Genomic DNA, 22,727 nt, shown 5'->3' on the forward strand with positions numbered 1-22,727 from the left:
CAGAGCCCGACGCGGGGCTCGAACTCACGGATCGTGAGATCGTGACCTGAGCCAAAGTCGGCCCCTTAACCGACTGAGCCACCCAGGCGCCCCACTCTAGCTATTTTTAAAGCAAAGCAGATTACCTATAAAAACATAATACGTCTTTCTAAAACATAAAAAACTTTTTCACATATGTTTTATAAATCATCTGACTTATTGGGTCATGTCTAAAGTCTGAATTAGACTACTTAATTTTCAGAGAGATGATCTTATTTTGCTTTTTACTTGTTTTTATTTTTGGCCTATTTATTACAGGCATGACCCAGCAATGTTGTAATCTCATTTAAATTACACAGAGCAAACAAGTTACCTAATTTAAATAACTTCAAAGATGGCCTAAGTAAGAGGTGATGTTGCTCTAAAAATAACTCTAGAAGAGTTTCTACCACAATGTCGTGATTTGTTTTGCTTATCCAGTATACATTCAAGTTCATGTCACCCACCACAAGCCAAAACCTGCCATAACCAAACATACGGACAAGGTGTGTGGGATCATGGATGTTCAAGACTATCATGTAACTCTAATTTGGGGGGCTTTGCATAATAGCATAAAATTCTGACTTCCCACCAAATCACTGATGTTTAATGCATGATTTGTATTAGAAATATGAATTTAGAGAGTCAACATAGCAATCATTGTTCATATTATCCAATTCCAATGTCTGAAAGATGTCATGTTACTTTGAACTGTGACTAGCTCTCAAGGTATCTATGTAAAGAATCTGGACGATTAGGCTTATTTGCAAAATTCTTCTGAAGTCACCTAGTACATTTGTCAATAATAAATAACATACCCGTCCTTTTTTCTCACATGTCAAAACACTTTTTAAAAAAAGAGATCTTTCTTATGAGAGAAGTTCAGAAAATAAATTTTATTTTTATTGTAGTAGATTTCAGCCTCAGGCTGTTGGGGTGTGTTCTCCATTTGTTGTTGTCATTAAATTGACACTGGTTTAAGGTAACTCCTGGCCAGGACTGTTATAGAACAAGTCTGCATTGTTTTAAGTTTCAAATCTGAATACAACATTCTCTCAAGTAGCAAAATGGCAGTGAGGCAAACTGGACTGCTCTGGTATAAAGAACCCTTGAGACACACTGTGTAAATAACTCAGAAATGCCTGGGCCTTATTTACTCTACACCAGCAATGAGATAAGTGTGGTTTTTGACCTGTGCGGAGGGCAAGCACATCCACAGCTTAGGCAACACAAAACTCTTAGGCAATGGCATTCCAGCACAAGTGGAGAGGTGCTCAGGCAAGCAAGCCAGGAGGCTGCAGACAGCCACACTATATACTAGAGTGGGTCCCTATGTGGATAATAGGTATATAGAATTCAATACCTAAACTGTCTGAGAAAGAGAATGGCATATGTATCTACATAGCTCATTTTCTTAAAAACTTGGAGCAAGCCCAGCAATCCTGACTTTCCATGCTGATTCTCAGAAGGTTCCAAAGTTTCACCATGATCTTACTACAGACAAATGGGGCTCTGAGAAATTTGGACTATGATGCTGGAGGGACCTCAATGAACACTTCTATAACTTGACCACGACTGATCTAGATCCACCTCTCTCTAGCATCTCTGACACCTGTGATCTTTCTTATATCCAAATGCTTAAACTACTTCAATGGCTCCTTTGGGTTCAAAACAACATTGCCCAAAGTGAATACCCTGGAACACTAATCCCATAAGATATCCTAAGGGGAAAAAGAGATTTTTTTTTTTTTTGCAGGCTATAATAATTTCTTTTGGAATTTCAAACATGTATTACCCTTTGTATCTTAATGGCTCTTCGAAGTCTTGCAGTAAAGAAATCTGCCAATTGTTTAATCCAAATTTCCAAATTTATCTGACTGAGGAAAATGTTTGGATGTAACAACTATTAGTATCTTTTAGAACCCACATTTCATAGAATCTACCTTGGAGGAGGTTTCTTTAGCAAGGCATACTAGAGCCCTAACATACTAGCCTCAACCTACTTTTTCAGCCTCTTTCCCTGTTGCTCTCAAACCATGCCACCCACTCTCTTTTTTTAAGTATGCTGTGCACAAACTATTTGTTTATCACCTACACAGTGTTTTTTACATGTTGATGCCTTTGGACATTCTTGTCTTCCATGAAGAACCAGCTCAAATATAACTTCTTCGAACTCTTCTCTTTCACCTCTTACTCCCTACCCTTCTTTCTTTATACCCCTAGCTTGTTGTTCATAAATCTATTATCAGACAGTATTTTAACCACCTGTCCCTTCTTTCTGTTGGCTTATAGGTAAGACACTTTGTCTTTAGTTATGTTTGTACTTACTAAGTCTGGCATAATTTGTGGCATATAACAATAACCATGTGATGGGGAAATCTACAAATGTGCATTAACAAGCAGGCAAATGGACATAAGTGGCTCACATAGGGATTATCATAATAGATTTCCATTAAATTAATTCCAATGGCTATAGGTATATGAATTTACAAAGCAAAGGAAAAAACCAGTGAACTGACACTGCCTTGTTTCTTCATCAATATTTACACTAGCTCCACTCCACTGACTGAAACAGGTGACTAGATTACACAGAATGACTTCAAAGAATGTCCATGAAACCCTTGGCTGGTATAGATGGTGAGAGTCAGGCAACCTCACTTATGCATCTAAGTGTTTTTTAGCCTCTCATTATTTATCAGAAGAAGAAGTAATTAAAAGTCAAAGGCACTTTGTGGAGTGAGGAGAGTGGAAGAGGGAAGAACAGACAACAGATGCTTGTTCGAGAAATCTTCAGTCTAACTTTTCCAAAGAAGACATCCAGATGGCCAACAGACACACGAAAAGATGCTCAACATCACTCATCATCAGGGAAACACAAATCAAAGCCACACTGAGATATCACTTCACACCGGTCAGAGTAGCTGAAATGAGCAAATCAGAAAACAACAGATGCTGGTGAGGATGTGGAGAAAAGGGAACCTTCTTGCACTGCTGGTGAGAATGCAAACTGGTGCAGCTGCTCTGGAAAACAGTGTGGAGGTTCCTCAAAAAATTAAAAACAGAACTACCCTATGACCCAGCGATAGCACTACTAGGAATTTACCCAAAGGATATATATATAGGAGTGCTGACACATAGGGGCACTTGTACCCCAATGTTTTTAGCAGTACTTTCAACAATAGCCAAATAATGGAAAGAGCCTAAATGTCCATCAACTGCTGAATGCATAAAGAAGATGTGGTTTATATATACAATGGAATACTACTTGGCAATGGGAAGGAATGAAATCATGCTATTTGCAGCAACGTGGATGGAACTGGAAGGTATTATGCTGAGTGAAATAAGTCAGTCAGAAAAGGACAGATATCATATGTTTTCACTCATATGTGGATCTTGAGAAACTTAACAGAAGACCACATGGGAAGGGAAGGGGGAAAAATAGTTACAAACAGAGAGGGAGGGAGGCAAACCACAAGAGACTCTTAAATACAGAGAACAAACTGAGGGTGGATGGGGGAGGGTGGCAGCCCAGGGGAAACCCAGGGGAAAATGGGTGATGGGCATAGAGAAGAGCACTTGTTGGGATGAGCACTGGGTGTTGTATGTAAGCCAATGTGACAATAAATTATATTCATAAAAAAAAAAAGAAATCTTCAGTCTAATTTGGCATCCTTGTCTCTCACAGTATTTAACTTTAGTCACCTAATCTGATTCATCATCATCAACTCTTCCATTGTTACCACCTCAAGGTCAAAATTACTGTCTCTTTAAGAGTGTTTCACTCAGCATGTGAGGGATCTAAATACAAAACTAAGGAAAGAACCACTGATGTCCAAGCTCCTGCCTTCACAAGAACAAACAACTATTCATTTGGTATGTTTAACATTCTTTTTATAAAGCAACTATGCAGCAGACATTTATTGAACAATTACCATGTGCCAATCCCATGCTAGGAATATACAGGTGATACTTTGTAGCCTCTTTGCAATCTGTACAATTCTTGGTGCAGGGTCAAGGTATAGCCTTCAATGAATTCTTGAAGGGACGTTTAGGCATGCAAGCGATCTTGGAATTTTTTTGTTTTCTATTATCATCTCAGTAGTTTAAGAAAATATAGTGACAGAGAAGACCCTTAACTTTCCCACTCTGCCCATGAGGGAGGAGGTAGCAAAACAAACTGCCCTCAGAATGTGAATGCAAAAGAGACTCCTAGAAAGTTGTAAGTGGACTGCACCACTCTCGGCAATCATAGAAACCACAAACAGGCTTTTTTTTTTTTTTTTTTTTTTTTTTAAATTTTTTTTTTTTTTAACATTTATTTATTTTTGAGACAGAGAGAGACACAGCATGAGCGGGGGAGGGGCAGAGAGAGAGGGAGACACAGAATCGGAAGCAGGCTCCAGGCTCTGAGCCATCAGCCCAGAGCCCGACGCGGGGCTCGAACCCGCGGACCGCGAGATCGTGACCTGAGCTGAAGTCGGACGCTTAACCGACTGAGCCACCCAGGCGCCCCACAAACAGGCTTTTGAGATGAATGTCGTGATTGCCCAGCAGTGTGGACTTGTTTCTGTGGATGGTAATTCCATCTTCCACAGCCCTGCTCATAACATGGTGTTATGTAGCTAACCATATAAGGTGTTCTTCCATTTTCCATCATGGTGAATTTCATAATTCTTTCTAACTAGTGCTCCAGGAAAGACACATTTAAACTCCCTACATGTTATTAATGCTCATTGCTATTTCCACTTAAAGATGTGACTGTTCTGGATACTACCAGCTAGCAGCAGAAGCTATACTAAGACACCGTTAGCTAGCTTTCTTCTAAAGATCTGAGAAAGTTGAACATCTCATTTCTTTTCATGTCAGCTGCGACTCAGGTATGGCATATCATTAGCATCACTGAGAAACTTGGGCAGAGTAGAGATGGGTGCTTTCACGTGGTTAGGCAGTAGCAGACCAGGGGAGCCCAATGAGGGTTCTTCCCACCAGACTACGGATTAACTGATTGACTAGAGCTGAGACAGAGGAGGCTCTGGCTGTTGAAGGAGTCTGCTCCCTTCTTTTCCATGAGAGCATTCTCTTCAGTTAATCAGCACTTCCCCATTCAGAATGGGGAGAAGACTGGAAAAGACATTCACAAATGAAACATGTGTCATCCCACTCCAAAAACACAGCTTGGAGAAGTACCATATTTGAACATCTTACCTAAGCTGGACCGAGTGTTCGAACGTTCAATTATTGCTCGCTTGCTGGGATTATTTAGGACAGACCTCTTAGCAAGAGAAATGTCAGCTGTCACTCTTGTTATTGATATCCTATGAATAGGAACACAGAACAGAACAAGCCAGTAGAAATGTTATGGGGCTCTCAAGTGATTTATAACCACAGTATTTAGTAACCACTTTACATACTGCATTGCAACCACGGTATAATAAACATCGCCACAAGTATTTTAAATAGGCTTTGGCTAGTATTAAAAATATAAGTCAGGTATAATGGAGGAAGGTTCTGGCTATTTAACGAAAACAAAAAGCAAACCTGTGGTTAAAAACAAAGCTCTTCCTCCACTACTGTCTAGCTTGTCAAATTCTCTTTATAACGCACACCACACCAGGAGGGAATCAAAATATGTGAATAAACATGCTCTTTCTAGGAAGCATCAATACAATTTCCCTACAATTCACAGTTGATTTGCTCTTGAATAAGACCTTCAGGAACTACAAATGTTCTGCCCAGGCATATCAACCAGAGGGGAAAACCCTGTTCATTTTCATCAACACTCAACCAGTTGGTAGTGATGTTGTATTCCTGATGCCTAACAGTTAATTCATGATACAAGAAGCATCTCTCCACGAGCCCAAAGGAATGTTTCATTTCGAAGAATATGGAAAATATGACTTCTATTCTGCCTGCACAAGATCCGTCAGCATATTTGCTTAGGACTTTGAATGCATAAAGTGGAAAGACATAAGACACTATAGTTGAGGGCAATGTGAGGATTGCGCCAGGATTTTGGCAAGTCAGAAAGTTTCCTGCAGTTACACAAGAGAAGAATAAAGCTAAGAAGTTGCAGATGAACAAAGAGAGGAGTCCATATGCATATGATTTATCAAATAAGAATCTCTGGAATTTACAGCCTTAAAATTCTTTATTTTAAACCGTGACTGATGAATTTCAGGTTATTATCTACCTGTAGAATGCAAAGCATGCCTCTCTAAGCCAGTTACCTTCACCATGGACCTTTCCCCATTCTCATTTTCAGAGCTTTGGCAGAGTTCTGGAATGGAGACAAGAGAGTAGTGCCCCTTCCTTTTTTGCTCAGTGCACCCATTTGCCTTCATTTTTATATTCCTTTGGCAACTGGTGCAGGGAAGAGGTAGAGTTGATATCAATTACTGAGTCATAGTTTTGGTATACTATCAGCACTCTCAGGAGACTCTTCACCTGACTTCAGTGACCCAAAGCCTTAAGGAAAATTTAAAGTATTCCTTGTCACAAATGGTTCTTTAAAGCTATACAGGCTATCTAAAAGTTCTGATACCATTTTAACGCAAAGCACCTTCTTGTGTCATTGTATTGTATTTACATGCTGTAGATGGTCAGTGAGTTTTAAATTCTTAATGTTTTTAGAATTTTTAGTCACTAATAAATTATTGGAGTCATCTTCATATTATCTTCTACAGAAACCAAGAGTTTTGTGAAATACTTCTGGGCCACCAAGAACACCAAGGGGAGGCTGAGTTGGCAGACCTCCAGCTTTCCTACCTTCCATGTCAGGCAAACGCCTCTGCATTTCTGTTTTCTACATTGGGGCTTTATATATGATTTCCTTGTAAAAAGCTGCCCAACTGCTAAAAGACATTGGAAAACACTGGTCAAGCACAACTGCTTCATTTTACCAAGAAAACTGAGACACAGAGAGGAAGTTCCACATGATTAGTTAGAGACTAAGAAGACCTGAAACACAGGCCCCCAAGCACCAGGCCAATCCTTAGTCACCTGAGTGATGATAAGTCTCACAGAGCTTCAGTTTTCTTCTCCAGCAACCCCACATCCCCAGATGTAAGCCAAATCATCAAGTGCAGATGCAATCGATCTTGGCCATGTGCAGAGAAGTGGTCAGGACTTTAGTGAGCTTAAAGTCAAGGGAACCCCATGTCTGAGTCTGCATTACTCAGTTGGCTTTTGCAACTTGAAGTATGAAATCTCATAGGCATCCTGTATTCACAGCTTCTTTAATTTACAGAATAGAGATTGCTCATTTATTTTTGTGTGTTTGTTTGTTTGTTGTTTTAAGGACAGAGTTGTTGGTTAGAAACATACAGTCAAGTTCCAGAGCAATTCAAATACATGACTGGAGACGAATGGGTTAAATTAGGAGTAGAATTCAACTTTCTAAAATAAAGACTTTTGAAGGGCCCAAAAAGTCTATTCTGCTTATGGGAGATCAAAATTTGTAGTTCTATACAAGCCAAATAGTGAGTCTTGGTTCTTAAAATTTGAAAGGATTACCACCATACCATCACATATAGAGTTTTATAAGTTTTTACAAGTTTTACAAAAAAGCAAGCAAACAAACAAAACAGTAAGACACACACACATCTGCTTCATATATTCTCCAAACAGAAAAAGGTATGGACAATACAGGGTTCTTTTTCTTGTTTTATTTGTCACCAAAATACCAGCGAACTTGTTAATACAAGTTATTTCTTTTTAAAATTTTTTAATGTTTATTTTATTTTATTTTATATTTTTTGAGATAGAGACAGAGCATGAGGATGGGAGGGGCAGATGGAGGTGGAGACACAGAATCTGAAGCAGGCGCCAGGCTCTGAGCTATCATCACAGAGCCTGATGCGGGGCTCAAACCCACAAACCGTGAGATCATGACTTGAGCCGAAATGGAAAGCTTAACTGACTGAGCCACCCAGGCACCCCAATACAAGTTATTTCTTAATAAAAGTACACATGCATGCATGAAGGAGCTCAGGACAAGATAGACACAGCCCCAGAAACCCTTCAGTAAGACAAAGCAGAGTTTTCTGTTTTCTACTGCAAAGATGCTTACTATTATCAAAATAAAAAACCAAACCCAAACTTTTTTTTTGTAAAAGACTCTCCAGAAATATAATTGAATACTTCTAGTTTATATACTTTTTTTAGTTTTATATACTTAAAAAATATTTTATATACTATATATTTTTATATTTTTATATACTAGTTATATATTTTTATTACTTTTTTTAACTTAAAAAATGCCCTTTCCACTTCTTTTCTTGCTGTACTCATTCCCTCCAGTACTTCCACGCATCTTGTTTGATGTATGTTTTTACGAAGTTCCCTAGGAAACTTTTCTGTGACATAGTGTTAGTAGTTACTAGCTGGTCGATTAATGCTAACAGAAGTTCAGCTCCTCAGCAAACTGGGTTTAGTAGCAAATGTCACTGAAAACTAGCAAAAATTGTTCTCTAACTCTAGCAAATCTGAACCCTACCTGTTCTTTATTTCTGTTTTCGAATTCATCAGAATTGCCCCAATCTATCATGACCTATGAGTATTAGTTTTTTGAGAAAAGATATTACTTTCAGTTATAACACATCCATTCAAAAATAATTGTTATTTCCATATTGGTTCAGAATGGCTATAAGGTCCTTCTATGCTCTATCTTTGCTACATCTAATATGCAACACTGTTAGTACATTAATTAAAAAAAAATAACTCCTAGTATTCATAGAGAAGAGTATTCCAAAGAACAGAACAGTGCACTGTCAAGAGAATTGGGATGGAGGGCCTATATAGACCTGAGTATTCTTCCTGGATCTTGCTCTTGCTGGTTGTGTGACCATGGACAAGTCAGATTAGCATCAGAATCCTAATCAACAAAATGGTGATACTGGTCAAAATAGCTAAAATTAACAACTCAGGAAACAACGGATGTTGGTGAGGATGTGGAGAAAGAGGATCTCTTTTGCACTGCTGGTGGGAATGCAAACTGGTGCAGACACTCTGGAAACAGTGTGGAGATTCCTCAAAAAATTAAAAATAGAACTACCCTATGACCCAGCAATAGTACTACTAGGAATTTATTCAAAGGATACAGGAGTGCTGATTCATAGGACACATGTACCCCAATGATTATAGCAGCTCTATCAACAACAGCCAAATTATGGAAAGAGCCCCAATGTCCATCAACTGATGAATGGATAAAGAAGTTGTGATTTACATGTACAATGGAATACTACTTGGCAATGAGAAAGAATGAAATCCTGCCATTTGTAATAATGTGGATGGAACTGCAGGGTATTATGCTAAGTGAAATAAGTCAGAGAAAGACAGATATCATATGTTTTCACTCATATGTGGAATCTGAGAAACTTGACAGAAAACCATGGGAGAAGGGAAGGGAAAAAATAGTTTTAAACAGAGAGGGAGGCAAACTGAAGGTTTAAGGGGGGGTAACAGGGGGAGGGGAAAATGGGTGATGGGCATTGAGGAGGGCACTTGTTGTGATGAGCATTGGGTGTTGTATACAAGTGATGAATCATGGGAATCTACTCCTGAAGCCAAGAGCACACTGTATACACTGTATGTTAGCTAACTTGACAATAAATTATATTTAGAAAAAAAATAATAAAATAAAATAAAATAGTGATAGCAGCTTTGCCAAACTATCTTCTGGGACTGCCAGTAGGGGCAAATGAGGTAATATACAAAAGTGCTTTGTTAACCTAATATATAAAAGACAATTACTGCAGATTTGAAGACTTGAAGGGGACAGTTTCTTTATATTCTGTCCTCAAAAAAAAAAAAAAAACAGTCTACCATAAACTCTCCTACCACCGGAGTCCATGGAATTTATATAGACTTTCAGGGGAGGAGAATCAGGTCAGACGTGTTGTAATCAAAACCTGCTAATTTAAGTATTCATGTTTGGCATTAAAGTGTTCAATTACTTATCTCTAGTGTTTGACCACTGATGAGTCTCCACCTGAAGAGAGAGAATGGTAGAAGGAGATGATAAGAGGGTGATATTGACTTTGAAACAGAAGGTGCTGTGTTGTTCTTTTCCATTTGTTGACGGCAGTTACAAGGTGTTTTGATTCTGCCATGACTTGGCTGCTCTGTTGATAGCATCAAGGGTTCCCATTGCTGTTTATGAACAAACATTACCTCTCTGAGTCTCCTAAGTTGTATTCTCAGCCTCGTTTCTTCAAATTCTTCCTCAAACCCTTTTTAAAAAAGTATTCCCCCTCCCTTTATTTTTATTTTGGAAAGAGAGAGAGAGTGAGGGAGTGTGAGAGGCAGAAGGGCAGAGGGAGAGGGAGAGAGAGAATCTCAAACAGGCTCCACCCCCCAGTGCAGAGTCCTGACACAGAGCTCGAACTCAGGAACCATGAGTTCACGACCAGAGCCAAAATCAAGAGTCAGATGCTTAACTGACTGAGCCACCTAAGTGTCCCTCAAACCCTTTTTTCCTTCGAGTGGCCTTTGGCTAATAACTTCCTTTAACTTTAGATTTTATCTATATAGATTACAGGATGTTCATTTAGGATTTTTGGCCACGATCATGTCGATTACAAAGTGTTCAGTAATTGCCATAGAGCTGATCTGATCTAGTCATCAAAATGCCTAAAGCCAGCAATTTTATTGGAATTTGAAACGATTAGCATAGTTCAACAAATGGCAGTTGGTTTGACTGCCTGCTGTTCTATGAATGGTATATTCAACCAGCTGAACAAACCTCATCCCAAAGGATGATCCCCAATGAATGTTTGTGGTAGAAAATGAAGAGAGAAAAGTTCTACATCGTTGTGAACCCTGTGTGTTCACCAGGCTGATGCCATCGTACCAGCTGGTTAGGCTCATCTAATTTACGATCTGTGCACAGGCACTGTCACCACGTGTGGATATGCACATGGACGAGGGTTCCTCAGGAACTATTTGGTACTATGCTTTTCATTTTTCTTCCGCGTATTACAGTTAGGCCCTACAGTAGCAATCATGGCAATAAAACTGTCCAATAAGCAGCTCTCAACGGACCCAAATAATTTCTAAGGTATCAAAAATGGGCAAGTATATGATTTGGTAACAATCAAGCTACTGGACTTTAATCCAATTTGTTGAATTACTGTCTAACCAGGATCTGGAAAACAGTACTGAAGAAAGCCTCTTAGCCAATGGATCCATTTTTTGCTTTTTCTGGAAAATAATAAGACTTTCTCTTGACTATTTTGTCTAACCTACTACATTCATAGCCAATGACACACTGAGTAGGTTTTCATTAGAACATACTGTTTATGCTGTATCACTGTGCTATAGCCTTCTGTGTAATTGTTCTCTTGGCTGGTTTCAGTTAAAGACTATTTGTTGTTTTCACTCTCTTTATTAATTGGTAAAACATAATACAGCAGATTGTCATAGCTCAAAATGTAAGGCTATTTCCCACACAGCAGATGTGTCAGAGTCGGCGTGAAGCTACAAGCACATGGCTTCTTCCTTATCAAAGACTCTACATACCCTCAACTAATAAATTCATTACTGGTTTTTCTGCAGCACTGTCCTCTTATTATCTGAAAGCAAGTCCACTCTGCTACTCCCACCTTTACTGTCTATCTTCTATCAACTCTGCCATAAATCAGAGCTCTCCAGCACCGAGTCTCTTTCTCTGGCTATTACTTTGGCTGCTGTTGAAATCTTCCTTTTATCTCTAGATCCTCTGCTGTGCCATCAGACCATATGCAACACTTGGCGTTGACATTTCAATCCTATTTCTACTAAAACCATCTTCAACAATGTGTATAAATGCTTGATGCAGCAACTTTACCCGACTCAAAACAAATCTCTGCTGTTACAATCAAATGAACTTCCTCTTTCTGGGCCTGAAAATTGAGGAAGAACCTCAGATGCTTCATTCTTGAAAGTAGTAATTAAGCCATTCACTTTCTCTTTGTGAAATTTTAAAAAATCCCCTTCTTCTTTTCCTTTCCATCCTACCTTTCAGACAGTTAAAAATACTATTATTTATAAGGATGTTACATGGTGATGGAAAGAATCTAACACAAACAGGCTGTGTTATGGGACACAATTGTTCAGCTTGAGGACTGTTACCGGGTCTCATGATGAGGTACAGCTCAGAACTTCCTTAGGTAAAGACAACAGAGGTTAAAACCATGTGACTTCAAGCATAGTTAAAGGAAGTGTGTGTGTGTGTGTGTGTGTGTGTGTGTGTGTGTGTGACCAAGAACACAGAAGACTGAGGGGCGCCTGGGTGGCTCAGTTGGTTAAGCATCCAATTTTGGCTCAGGTCATGATCTCATAGTTCATGGGTTCAAGCCCCACATTGGGCTCTGTGCTGACAGCTCAGAACCTGGAGCCTGCTTTGGATTCTGTCTCTCTCTCTCTCTCTCTCTCTCTCTCTCTCTCTGCTCCTCCCCCACTCATGCTCTATCTCTCTCTGTCTCTCAAAAATAAATAAACATTAAAAAAAGAAAAAGAACACAGAAGACTGAGCCATGAATGTTAGCTGTCAACAATCCACAGTCTGCTGCATGAAGGTAAGGATTAAGGCCCAATCACTAGAAGGCAAGACCAAGACCAATGCTATTAAATTAAAGAGTCGGAGTTCAGCTGTTCTTTGCAATGCTTTTTCAAGAAGTGAATTCTCAATAACCAAACATTCTCAAACAGAAGCAGTTTATCCATCTATTTGTGGTTGCTGAAGCAAAGAGATTAGAATAAAAGAACTTTTACATTTCCTTCCAACCCCAATATTCTAGTATTCAGTGCTTCATTTGTTTTCTTTGAAACCACCTCATTCTCTGCGTATCTTCTGTTTAAAAACAAGGGGGGTGGGGAGAGGAGCAGGATAAATCCAAGGCTTTCTTAGTAAGCCTTTTGGGTGCACTAGATGAATGTGGCAGAGACGGTTATTTGTTCAGCAAAATCTATTTCCTCTTCCTCCTGAGCCATGGCTAGACTGTATTTCCCATCCTGTTTTGTAATTCAGTGTGGACACACAACCAAGTTTTAACCAATGAAAAGTGAGGATCCATGTGCGTCATGTCCAGGCTGGCATGTGCCTCTCCCCACCAGCTGACCGGAGAGCCCCCCTCAGGCCGAGGGCTCCAAATGATGGATGGAAGAAGCTTTCCGCCCAATCCTCCCCTCCACCACTCTATCACTTCCTCCTCGCTGAGGGACACCTGCCTCAGACTGTTAAATGAGCAACAGTAAGCTCCCACTTGTGTTTAAATCATTATATATTTTGGGGTCTATTTATTAAGGCAGCCTGGCACTGTATTAATGTACTCAGCTATTCACATAATGGCTCTGAAGCATTCTGATTTCTTGAACTAAAATCTCAATTATTGGAACTAAAATCTCAGTTTCTTTGTATATAGTCCCAGAAGCTAATGAATATTTTAAGTACAATTACCCAGAAGGCTTTTCTTTTGACAAAAGTATACAGTTTGTACTCAAAGCATGGTTTGCTTTTTTCCCTTAAAATAGCATATTTTTCAAAATGTATTTGATGCTATTTAAAAAATATATTTGGTAAGCTGGATGCATGTACCCATACTTCTCAGTATACACTGTGTACCTTTTCTTCATTTCTACTATGTCTTCGATATTTGCATGTTATTTTTACAAGGAGTGTGTTCTGCATTATAAAGGAGCTTAGTACATCGTATCAAGTCAACATGGACTTTTTTCCATTTCTCTGCGAAACACAGGAACTCTTTCTAGATGTTTTTCACAAAACCTAAATGATAAAATTATTTGATGGCTAAAGACTGAGCCGTATGAATAAGAGGATACATACAAAATACACTAACAAACTACAAGGTGATTTCTGATGAAATGAACCCAGAACTAAGCATCCAAACAAGTGCTATTCTCTACAAAGTAGTCACTTAGGGAGGTTTATGATGAAAACATTTCTTGCACTCTACTTCTGAGAAAACACAGCACTTTACACCTTCATATGATACACACGTACATGCATACACACACACACACATATATGCACGCACACAAACATACGCACGCACAGTTCCCAAGTGCTACTACCAGCTTGACCAGCAAGCCACCACATTTATCAAAATATTCTATATTTTCATTAATATATTTCATAAAAATAAGTTTGATATGAATTCACTAACAAGCAAGGAATAAAGACAAACACATACATTTAATTAAAACAAATGGGTTATTTTCCTTCTCAAGGTCCTTTCTCCCTTAGGGATTCAATGCTATACTTCATAACTTCATATCTTCAGAATTCTCTCATTGTATTCTTCCCTGAATACTGAGTTAACTTTTAATTAGAGAACTTCTGCAATCGCTGGAAACACAGATGCACAAATCAATTTATCATACACGTTCGGTTAAAGGAAAATAAAAATACAAAAACATCTGTATGTCTCACCTCCCATCAAACCTGTGCTTCAGGAAATCAAAGAGGGCTTTCTGCATCATGTCTGTTACCTTTGCAGAGGTGAGAAAAAAAGAATGAGGCAAACACACGCAGAGAGACAGAGAGAGAGAGAAGTCAAAAGTGAGAGAGGTGGAAGGGAAGGGCACTTTGTCTGAGCAAAGACCTCACACAGCCTGTTGTCTCTGAGGGGTAGGGCAGGTTGTCCTGGAAGGTGTTTTTCATGCTTAACCACTTACACTTACTCAAGTTTCCCCCTTGGTTGTCCTCTAGGGTGTTGAACGAGCCAGCAGTGTTCACTAGACCTAAGGCAGACTCCCTTCCCTTATTAGGTGATAGAACTGCAGCCAAGAGACCACAATAGGCTGGCTTTGCTCGCAAGTGCTGCCTGTCCTTGGCTCGCCCGAATGGGTGCTTGCCTCCAGTGAGGACCAGCTAGAACTCCTGCAGCCAGCCCTGGGCTTGGCCACCTGCTAGTCTGTGCATGCTGGTAGAAATTCTCCATTCCTACAGATCACTCGCCTGCTTTTCCTCGGACATTCCCCACTGAGAAGCGAAGGGAAGGGGGAGAGGAAGGAAGGAGACACATTTTAATGTCCCACCCCACCTAGTTTTATCTATGCTAGCACGAAATCAAAATGGAAACACCCGAAACATAGTACTTCTAAAGCCTTCACTCTTTTCCTTCTTACATGGTATTGTTTAATCTCTGAACAAGTTCATTAATACTTTCGTGGACAATTTTTCCCTTCTATGTGTCTTTGAAATAAATGAGAGAAATATTTGGTGGGGTATGGCATCATGTTGAGCACCCAGCAAGGTGAGGTTTGTTGGTGCTTTGAAGGTTTAAGTTTGCTGGAAGATTGCCTACATTGTTCTCTTGTGCTGTTCATACTCATTTATTTATTTACGCATTTATGTATTTATGTATTTATTTATTTATTTAGTTTTACGTAAACTCTACAGCATGGGGCTTGAACTCACCACCCTGAGATCAAGAGTTGCATGCTCTACCACTGAGCCAGCCAGGTGCTCCCATACTTGATTATTTCCAACAGTAACGGGAATGGTTGAGACTACATAGTCCTTCACTTTGAATTTAATGCAGAGGAAACCTTTGACCACAACTTTCCATCATAAAGGTTTTAAGGGATGTATTTCTAAACAAAGTGATACATATAAGATGAGAAGCGTGCCAGAGAGGGAAGAAAGAGTGAAGGGCCACATGAGCCCCATGCTGTGCCACCCGCCTTCACATGTGGAGAATTGGCCCCATCGGTACCTCTCTGTAAGCAGACCCTAGAGGAGCAAGCTCCCAAGGCTGTCTCCTAGGTTCTTGATCAAGGACTGAAGCATAACAGACTGGTATTTGTACCTCATAACCCTTCAGTGACGGCCCCACTAACACCACCGGACGCATGGATGGCACAACATCATAAGGAGGGATGTGCTCCGTCTGAAAAAGATGATTGGACAGCATGACAAGGTGAGGATAAGCATGCCTTCTCAAAAGCCATAGCAATCGTAATTCTCAGGTCGAACACAAAATGATTACCACAGGTCCCCACCAAGGAGGCTCATCCCTTATTTTATAGCCATTTGGGTCACTGAAATGGAACATTGCAGGCACGTGCGGATAGAAACCTTAAAGGAAGATTTAAAAAGGAAACACAACTTACCACTTTTTGCTTCTGTTTTGCTAAAAGACAACAATGAGAGCCATATCAAAATACGTAATCTCTGTAAATGATAGTACATGATTTTAAAAGATGGAAGAATGTACCAATTTGTCCTTATAATTCTCATCATGTCACTATTACCCACTCTGTGGAGAACTACTCTATTATTTCATTCTGGACGAGACGATTTTGAAGACAAATGAAACAGACAACTTCTCCCCGTACGAATGACCTTATATCCTGATTTCATGTTGGGTGTGGAGGGTGGACTGCATGAAAACACTAGAAATTCTGGGCCAGCCATGGGCCATAGGTTGTTTCCTGCCACACACAGCATACAGTGTGGCTGAGAACAACTTGGACAAATACAATTTGATAAAAAGGAATTAAGAACGACGATTTGGGTAAAAATGATCATCACCTTAATCAGGAGTTATTTTTGGATTTGTAATTTTGATGAACCAGGAGAAAATTCTGCAGTCCTTTGTGTGTTCGTTAAGTTTTTGCCTACTTTCCAGGATAGTGACATATTTTTCCTACTATGCTGTTCTTAATTTCAAATAAATTTATAACCATTTATTCCTGTTCTTTCTTGTTTGTAATAGTGTAATAGGTTTGTAATGACCTAAATGTCCAACAAATGGGGATGAGGCAAAATACATTTGATACCTGATTAAACTGATTTTGTTTAAACTGGTTTTGTTTGGCCATCAAAGTGGGTCCAGTCCATCTGGGGACAACCCAGAGATCTAGTTCAGTTCAGAGCACAGGATATGAGGAAAGATCCACCCAAACAAGGACCCAGCACTCAGCACTACTCCAGAACCAATCCCGTTTCCTGCAGTTACGGTAGGCCAGGCTAGACCTTACACTTGCCCTTCTGAGTTGGTAATACTGGATGCCCTAATGCAGCATCAATTCTGGGCCAGAAGAAATTAGACTATAGGAGTCAGGGAATGTGGTAGAAGGAAAATTCCTGCTTGAATGTCTCCATAATTATCAAATATATAACAACTCTTGATTGGACCACCACTGTCCCTTCATTTCCATTAATTCCAGGGCTTGGTTATCTGCTTTCCAAACAGAAATGAGGTCATCTGGGCCCATTTGCTGCTTCAACCTTTCCAGTCTCCACAGCCCAGGCTGTACCATCTTAAAGTTCCCCATGGAGACTGAAATAGAGCATTTTCTTGAGAGTCTACAACTTTTTTTTTTCTTTTTTAATTGGCTTTCACCATCTTAAAGTCTGTTGGGTTCTTGGGTGGAATAATGAACTTGCTTCAGATTGGTCTGCACAATGGACAGTTACTGGCTCTGGGGGGTAAACAAGATTTTTCAGAATCAGATTGTAATGATTTGAATTTTTAGTTTCACAAGTACCCTTTAAATCAAATCAAATTACTATAGAAAGCAAATGAGCAATGAAGAGTTAAGTAGAAGAATTTTTAAATCAAAGCCTTAAATTATTTCCAAATTAGTAAAACTACTTGTGTGTATGTTCAAATCCTAAGGGGGGAAAAAAAAACATTCCATTAAAAAAACCCCTAAAACCCTTACCTGCTGATGTGGGTGTTGCTCGAAATGTTCCTGATACCATTTCTCCAAGACTTGAAGAAGAATTTCCACTGGATTTCCTAGGATAGAGAAAAGGAACTTAGGACTCATTCCCCAGATTCCTTGAAAATAGAACTTGAGAGTACAAAGCTTTCTTTGGCCTAAATCCTACTAAATAATTCAAAACACACCAAATCCTGCCTTGGAGAAGAACTTCAAGAATCTGTCCACATGTTTTCTTTGACATATTTCTTAGAGAAGGTGGGGAACAAACTGGACCTAGAAATACTATGCATAAATATCTCTCCTAGTTATTCAATACAGAAATTAGGCAGAAAAAATCACTGACAGAAACACTCTTGTGAACTGATGCTTAATACCAGTCACCAATGCACCAGTCGGATGTCAAACACAGCTCAAAACAGCTGTAAGACCTAGAAAAAAACATTTCCTTTTAAAAGTGATTTTATTGGGTGGTGCCTGGATGGCTCAGTTGGTTAAGCATCTGACTCTTGATTTCGACTCAGGTAATGATCTTACTGTTCTGGGTTCGAGCCCCTCATTGGGCTCCACACCGATAGTGCGAAGCCTGACTGAGATTCTGTCTCTCCCTCTCTCTTTGCCCTTCCCCTACTCACGTGTGTGAGCTCTCTCTCAAAATAAACTTTAAAAATAAATTTTTAAAGTGATTTTATGGGAGTCAGAATTAAAAAAAAAAAAAGGTAAGGATTTGGTCACAAAAAACATTAGTTGTGACCTATTGGGCAATTGTTCCATCAGTCTCCTCTTGCTGCTTTGGAAGCTTCCCAGAAGCCCACAGAGTCCCTTGGGAGCCTACCTTCCTAGTGTTCTTCCCTTTTATGCTTGAGAGTATGGTCCTTAGGTCAGAACTATCTAATTTCTCATCCTGGCTTTTCCCCTTACTAGTTGTGGTAGCTTGGCACATCGTATTTCATGTCTTTGAGCCTTAGTTGCCCTATCTACAGAAAAAGTTACACCTCACAGGGTTGTATAAGATCATGTCTGTGAGCTCTTGGTTTTACTCCTGGCCTGCCACAAAAAAAAAAAAAAAAAAAAGCTTTTATTCAAAAGTACATAATAACATAATAAAATAATAATAAAATAACAATTTTGGAAATGATAAAAATTCATTTATTATTTCATTCAACAAATATTTATTGAGCATCCACTGTTCTAGAAACTAGGAATACAACAGTAGGGGGGAAAGACAAAATCCCTTCCTCCCAGAGACAGATTTTAGTGGGAGATATCACTATCAAACAGATGAACAGGTAAATACATCGTATTTCTGACAGTAATAACTGCAATACGGAAAACGAAGTCAAGGAGAGAGATAGGAAGTAAGGGAAGGGAAGTGGGTACAATTTTAAAGATGGTGGCAGAAAAGGGGTCACTGAAAAGATTATATTTAACAAAGATCTGAAGCAGATGAAGGAGTGAGCTGGTGGAAATATGAAGCAAAGTGTTCCAATAAGAAAAAAAAACTAGCAGGTGCAGAGGTCCTAAAGCAGGAACGTGTGTTCCTCATGCATTTAAGGAGCAGCAATCGAGACAAAACAGTCAAGAGAAGAAGGGATAAGAAGAATTAATAATTAATAATATTATAGGCATGTTATATACTAAAGAAGATTGGCAATTAAAAGTGGGGCTAACTGTACTTTTGTGATGTTTTATCATAATTAAGAAGTTCCCTTTAAGACAAAGGCAAAGGGCCCCTTAAGAACACAGGAGTTTTTGAAGCAGAAAAGGATCCAACAGAAAAAGGAAGTGAGAGTCAAGAGAAAGAACTGCTTCTATTTTAGGTCTTTCAAAAAATGATAACACTTATTAAATTCATGCTTCATTGTAGGTTCTCAATATATGCAGGCTCAGGATGATTCTGATTTCTCTTTTCTCAGGCTTTGTTTGTATCCTTGGGACCTACAAACACCTGCACTCTGAGATTTTTGTAGCTATTTCTTTAGTGTACTACAGGTTGATTCATCTGAAGTTAGACAGAATCTTCACTCCATTATCAAGAGATGGTAGATGCCGTGGGGTGGAGGCAACCTCTAGCCCTGGGATGGTACCATATGTACCACTGCATTACATGCCCGCTTGACAGAGGGTCTCTGAAAGTTAACCAGGAAGAGCCCTGATGCCAGGTCAGGTCAGGTTCCCACTTACTGTACTGAGAAAGAATGCCCTGTGACCATCACGGAGGAGACCTCTTAATCTCCAAGCAGGGTTTGCTGAGGCCACAGAAAAGTCTCCGCTGTGGAATTCATGGTGATGCCAATGAGGTGAGACTTTACATGCAGGGGGGACAATGAACTCCCTGAAACCCCTCTGTGTCAATGTCAGAAACACCTCATACACAGAAAAGTACCTTTTACTCTCAAAGCATACATATTTAACCTGATGAGCAAACTTGAAAACATCATCGTATTTTTCTACTCACCTCCCAAAATAAGTTTCTAAGAAGGAAGGAGCCTTACCCTCCGTGAAAACGTCCCCTTTTTTGTTCTTGCTGAATCCGTATATTCTCCAGTCTAAGTGGACTTGGGATGAAGCCAATCTCACAGCCCTCTTTCACCAGTCTTCCTATCCACCAATCATTGTTGTATTTCTGGAATGCAGAAATAAAACTGCTATCAATAGTAATTCACTTATCTTCACATTCCATTAATTAATTTCTGGGGGTGAGAAGAACCAAAAATACTCTTTACATTATACTATACTATATTATATATACACACTACATTATATTATACTATGTTATACATATCAGAACATGTATCGACTAAAGCCAAAGTCTACAACCTTTGTATCTAAAGGCCCAGATAGTAAATATTTTAGGCTTTGGAGGCCACATGGTTTCTGGCGCAACTACTTAAATCTGCTATTGTCACATGTTAGTGGCTATAGACAATACGTAAACAAATAAGCATTTCCTATGGTTCAGTTAACCTTTTCTTTCCAAAAAAGACAGCAGGCTCTAATCAGCCTGCAGGCCACAGTTTTCCAATCCCTGGACTAAAGTTGGATCCTAATCTTTGGATTCCTTTGGTCCTTGTCAAGAAGCCCTAGCCAAGTCTTAAGGAATAGATAGTATAGGGATAATTATGCATCAATGTAATTGGAACCCTGGAGAACAAGACAGACAAGTCTGAGATGAAATACACTCAACTGTCTGTTATTTGTCGAAAAGTTTCAGGTAAAGATTCCACAATATTGTCTGTAATCTACTCTCATTGGAGAACTGTAATCTTCCAAACACAGGTTTACAAACTAAGGTCCATCTCACTACCTGCTGAAAAAGGTTACTCTTACAAAAGAAATATATTGTATATATGTGGAATTTTTGAAACAATATCCAGATGGCCTGAAGTTCAATAGAAAAACCAGGATTTCCATTTCTATAAAGTTCCATGACACATAAATTCAGAAAACAAACCCACACAACTGCTTCAGCCAATATGGGGTAAGACTCTGTGAACGTGATCCTATTCGGTGGGTCAGCAAAATTGTATTTGGAAATACAGATTTGCTGGAGCCTAAATCAGAAGGTATATTTAATCCAAGCCACCTGCCTCAAAGGAAGGTTTCAGGTAGATGATTTTTAGAATGCAGGTATCAGTCCTATTGTTTACATCCTCCAGAGATGATTCCAAAAACTCTTGTCTTCATCAGCGTGGGGCAAGGTAATTCTCTCTCTTTTTGATCCAAAAAGTATCTGCTTTTTTTCAAAATGAAAAACTATATGTAGTACACTTTGTTTAGCTCAGAGAAAAGGGAAATTTATGTGTATATGACATTGATACACTGTGAAGGAGGAATGGATGGTTTCATTAACTCACTGCAGCATGAAATTCTGCATAGCTTTGAGTAATTCTCAGCAACAGCCTCACACTCAAAAGCAAAATGATATGCCTTAGGGATTTGGCCTTTATTATGCACACAGCTCCTACATGAGGCATGCATGGCATGTAGTATGAGACTGCACTGAAGAAATGTGAGTTGACCTAATATAAAATCTTGAACAATCTAAGTCGTGGTTTTTCTATCTTCCCATCTTTTATTTCAGGATAACAGGGCTGAAATAACAGGCCTATTTATTTTGGAATTAACAAAAGGCAAGAGAGCCCTTTTAGAATCTTTGGTGCACAGGTCTGGAATTCAAATCTTATTGTGGTGGGGACAAAGCAGACTATGAGTCAGAGTATCCTAGGGTTTAAGTTATTTCCTGAACTTTAACTGAGCCTGCTAGAACGCTAATTTATTAAATGATACCCAAGTGACCTTAAAGGGCTTCCTGAAATGGTTAATGGCAACTTCCCAACCTGTTTTAGCCTAGTTCTAGGAAACAGTGAAAGCTCGGTGATAATCTGGCTCAACGTAAATGAAAAATTCTTTGAGCTACCGGGCGGGAAGTTGCTAAGTACATTCAGGAGCTTAACACACTCGTCATTTGGTGTGTGTGATAAGCAGAACTGTAGCTTTTCTTTAAGGTTAAGCTTCTCATTACTGAAAAAAGTGTTTAAAACAGTGCATGAGAGATGGCTTTCTAGATGACAGATGAGAGAGGAGGCTACAACCTGATTACACAAATGTGTGCAAATGTGGATGTTCCAGGAGCTTGTGCCAGCGTTCTGGGGAGGTCACCTTAGTGTTGCTCCAGTCCTTCTCATTTTCATCTCCCTAACATGATTAGCACTTTCTCTTTCTAAGATGTTTTCTTATCTGTTATCACAAGCTCTGAAAACAAGTGGCTCTAATCCACATAGGATTACCAGCTCAATACCATCCATCCACCTGCCTGTGTGAAGAGAAAGTCACTGATCAAGAGACATGTAGATCAAAAAGCAACCAACGAGACAAATGGAGAATATTGATGGCATGGAGGAAAGCAATAAAGTACAGCAAGATTGGAATGCAGGTGTGAGTGGGTATGGATAAATATGTGAGAACCTCTTACCTTTTAAAATTCTGCTTCTCCTTTGAAGCAAGGGGTGTTAGTGACTAATGAGCATGGTTTGGTC

At 39.3% G+C, this 22,727-nt stretch overlaps 1 protein-coding gene across 6 annotated transcripts in view; it reads right to left on the minus strand.

Moving 5' to 3' along the window:
- Nucleotides 1-22,727, minus strand: part of CACNB4 (calcium voltage-gated channel auxiliary subunit beta 4) — a 174,772-nt gene that overhangs the window by 19,375 nt on the left and 132,670 nt on the right. For 5 of the 6 annotated variants that reach the window (XM_042948768.1, XM_042948767.1, XM_042948766.1 and 2 more), the window contains 6 exons: nucleotides 20,184-20,314; nucleotides 17,689-17,765; nucleotides 16,132-16,151; nucleotides 15,828-15,908; nucleotides 14,447-14,505; nucleotides 5,224-5,333 (listed from right to left, as the gene is read on the minus strand). In XM_042948768.1, coding sequence (XP_042804702.1) covers nucleotides 5,224-5,333; nucleotides 14,447-14,505; nucleotides 15,828-15,908; nucleotides 16,132-16,151; nucleotides 17,689-17,765; nucleotides 20,184-20,314 — 478 coding nt within the window. Of the gene's footprint in view, nucleotides 1-5,223; nucleotides 5,334-14,446; nucleotides 14,506-15,827; nucleotides 15,909-16,131; nucleotides 16,152-17,688; nucleotides 17,766-20,183; nucleotides 20,315-22,727 lie in introns of those variants that run through there. The other variant, XM_042948771.1, reaches the window with a different exon arrangement.

The sequence above is a fragment of the Panthera leo genome, chromosome C1 (genome assembly GCF_018350215.1).
Source record: "Panthera leo isolate Ple1 chromosome C1, P.leo_Ple1_pat1.1, whole genome shotgun sequence".
In the NCBI taxonomy this organism is placed as follows: domain Eukaryota; kingdom Metazoa; phylum Chordata; class Mammalia; order Carnivora; family Felidae; genus Panthera; species Panthera leo.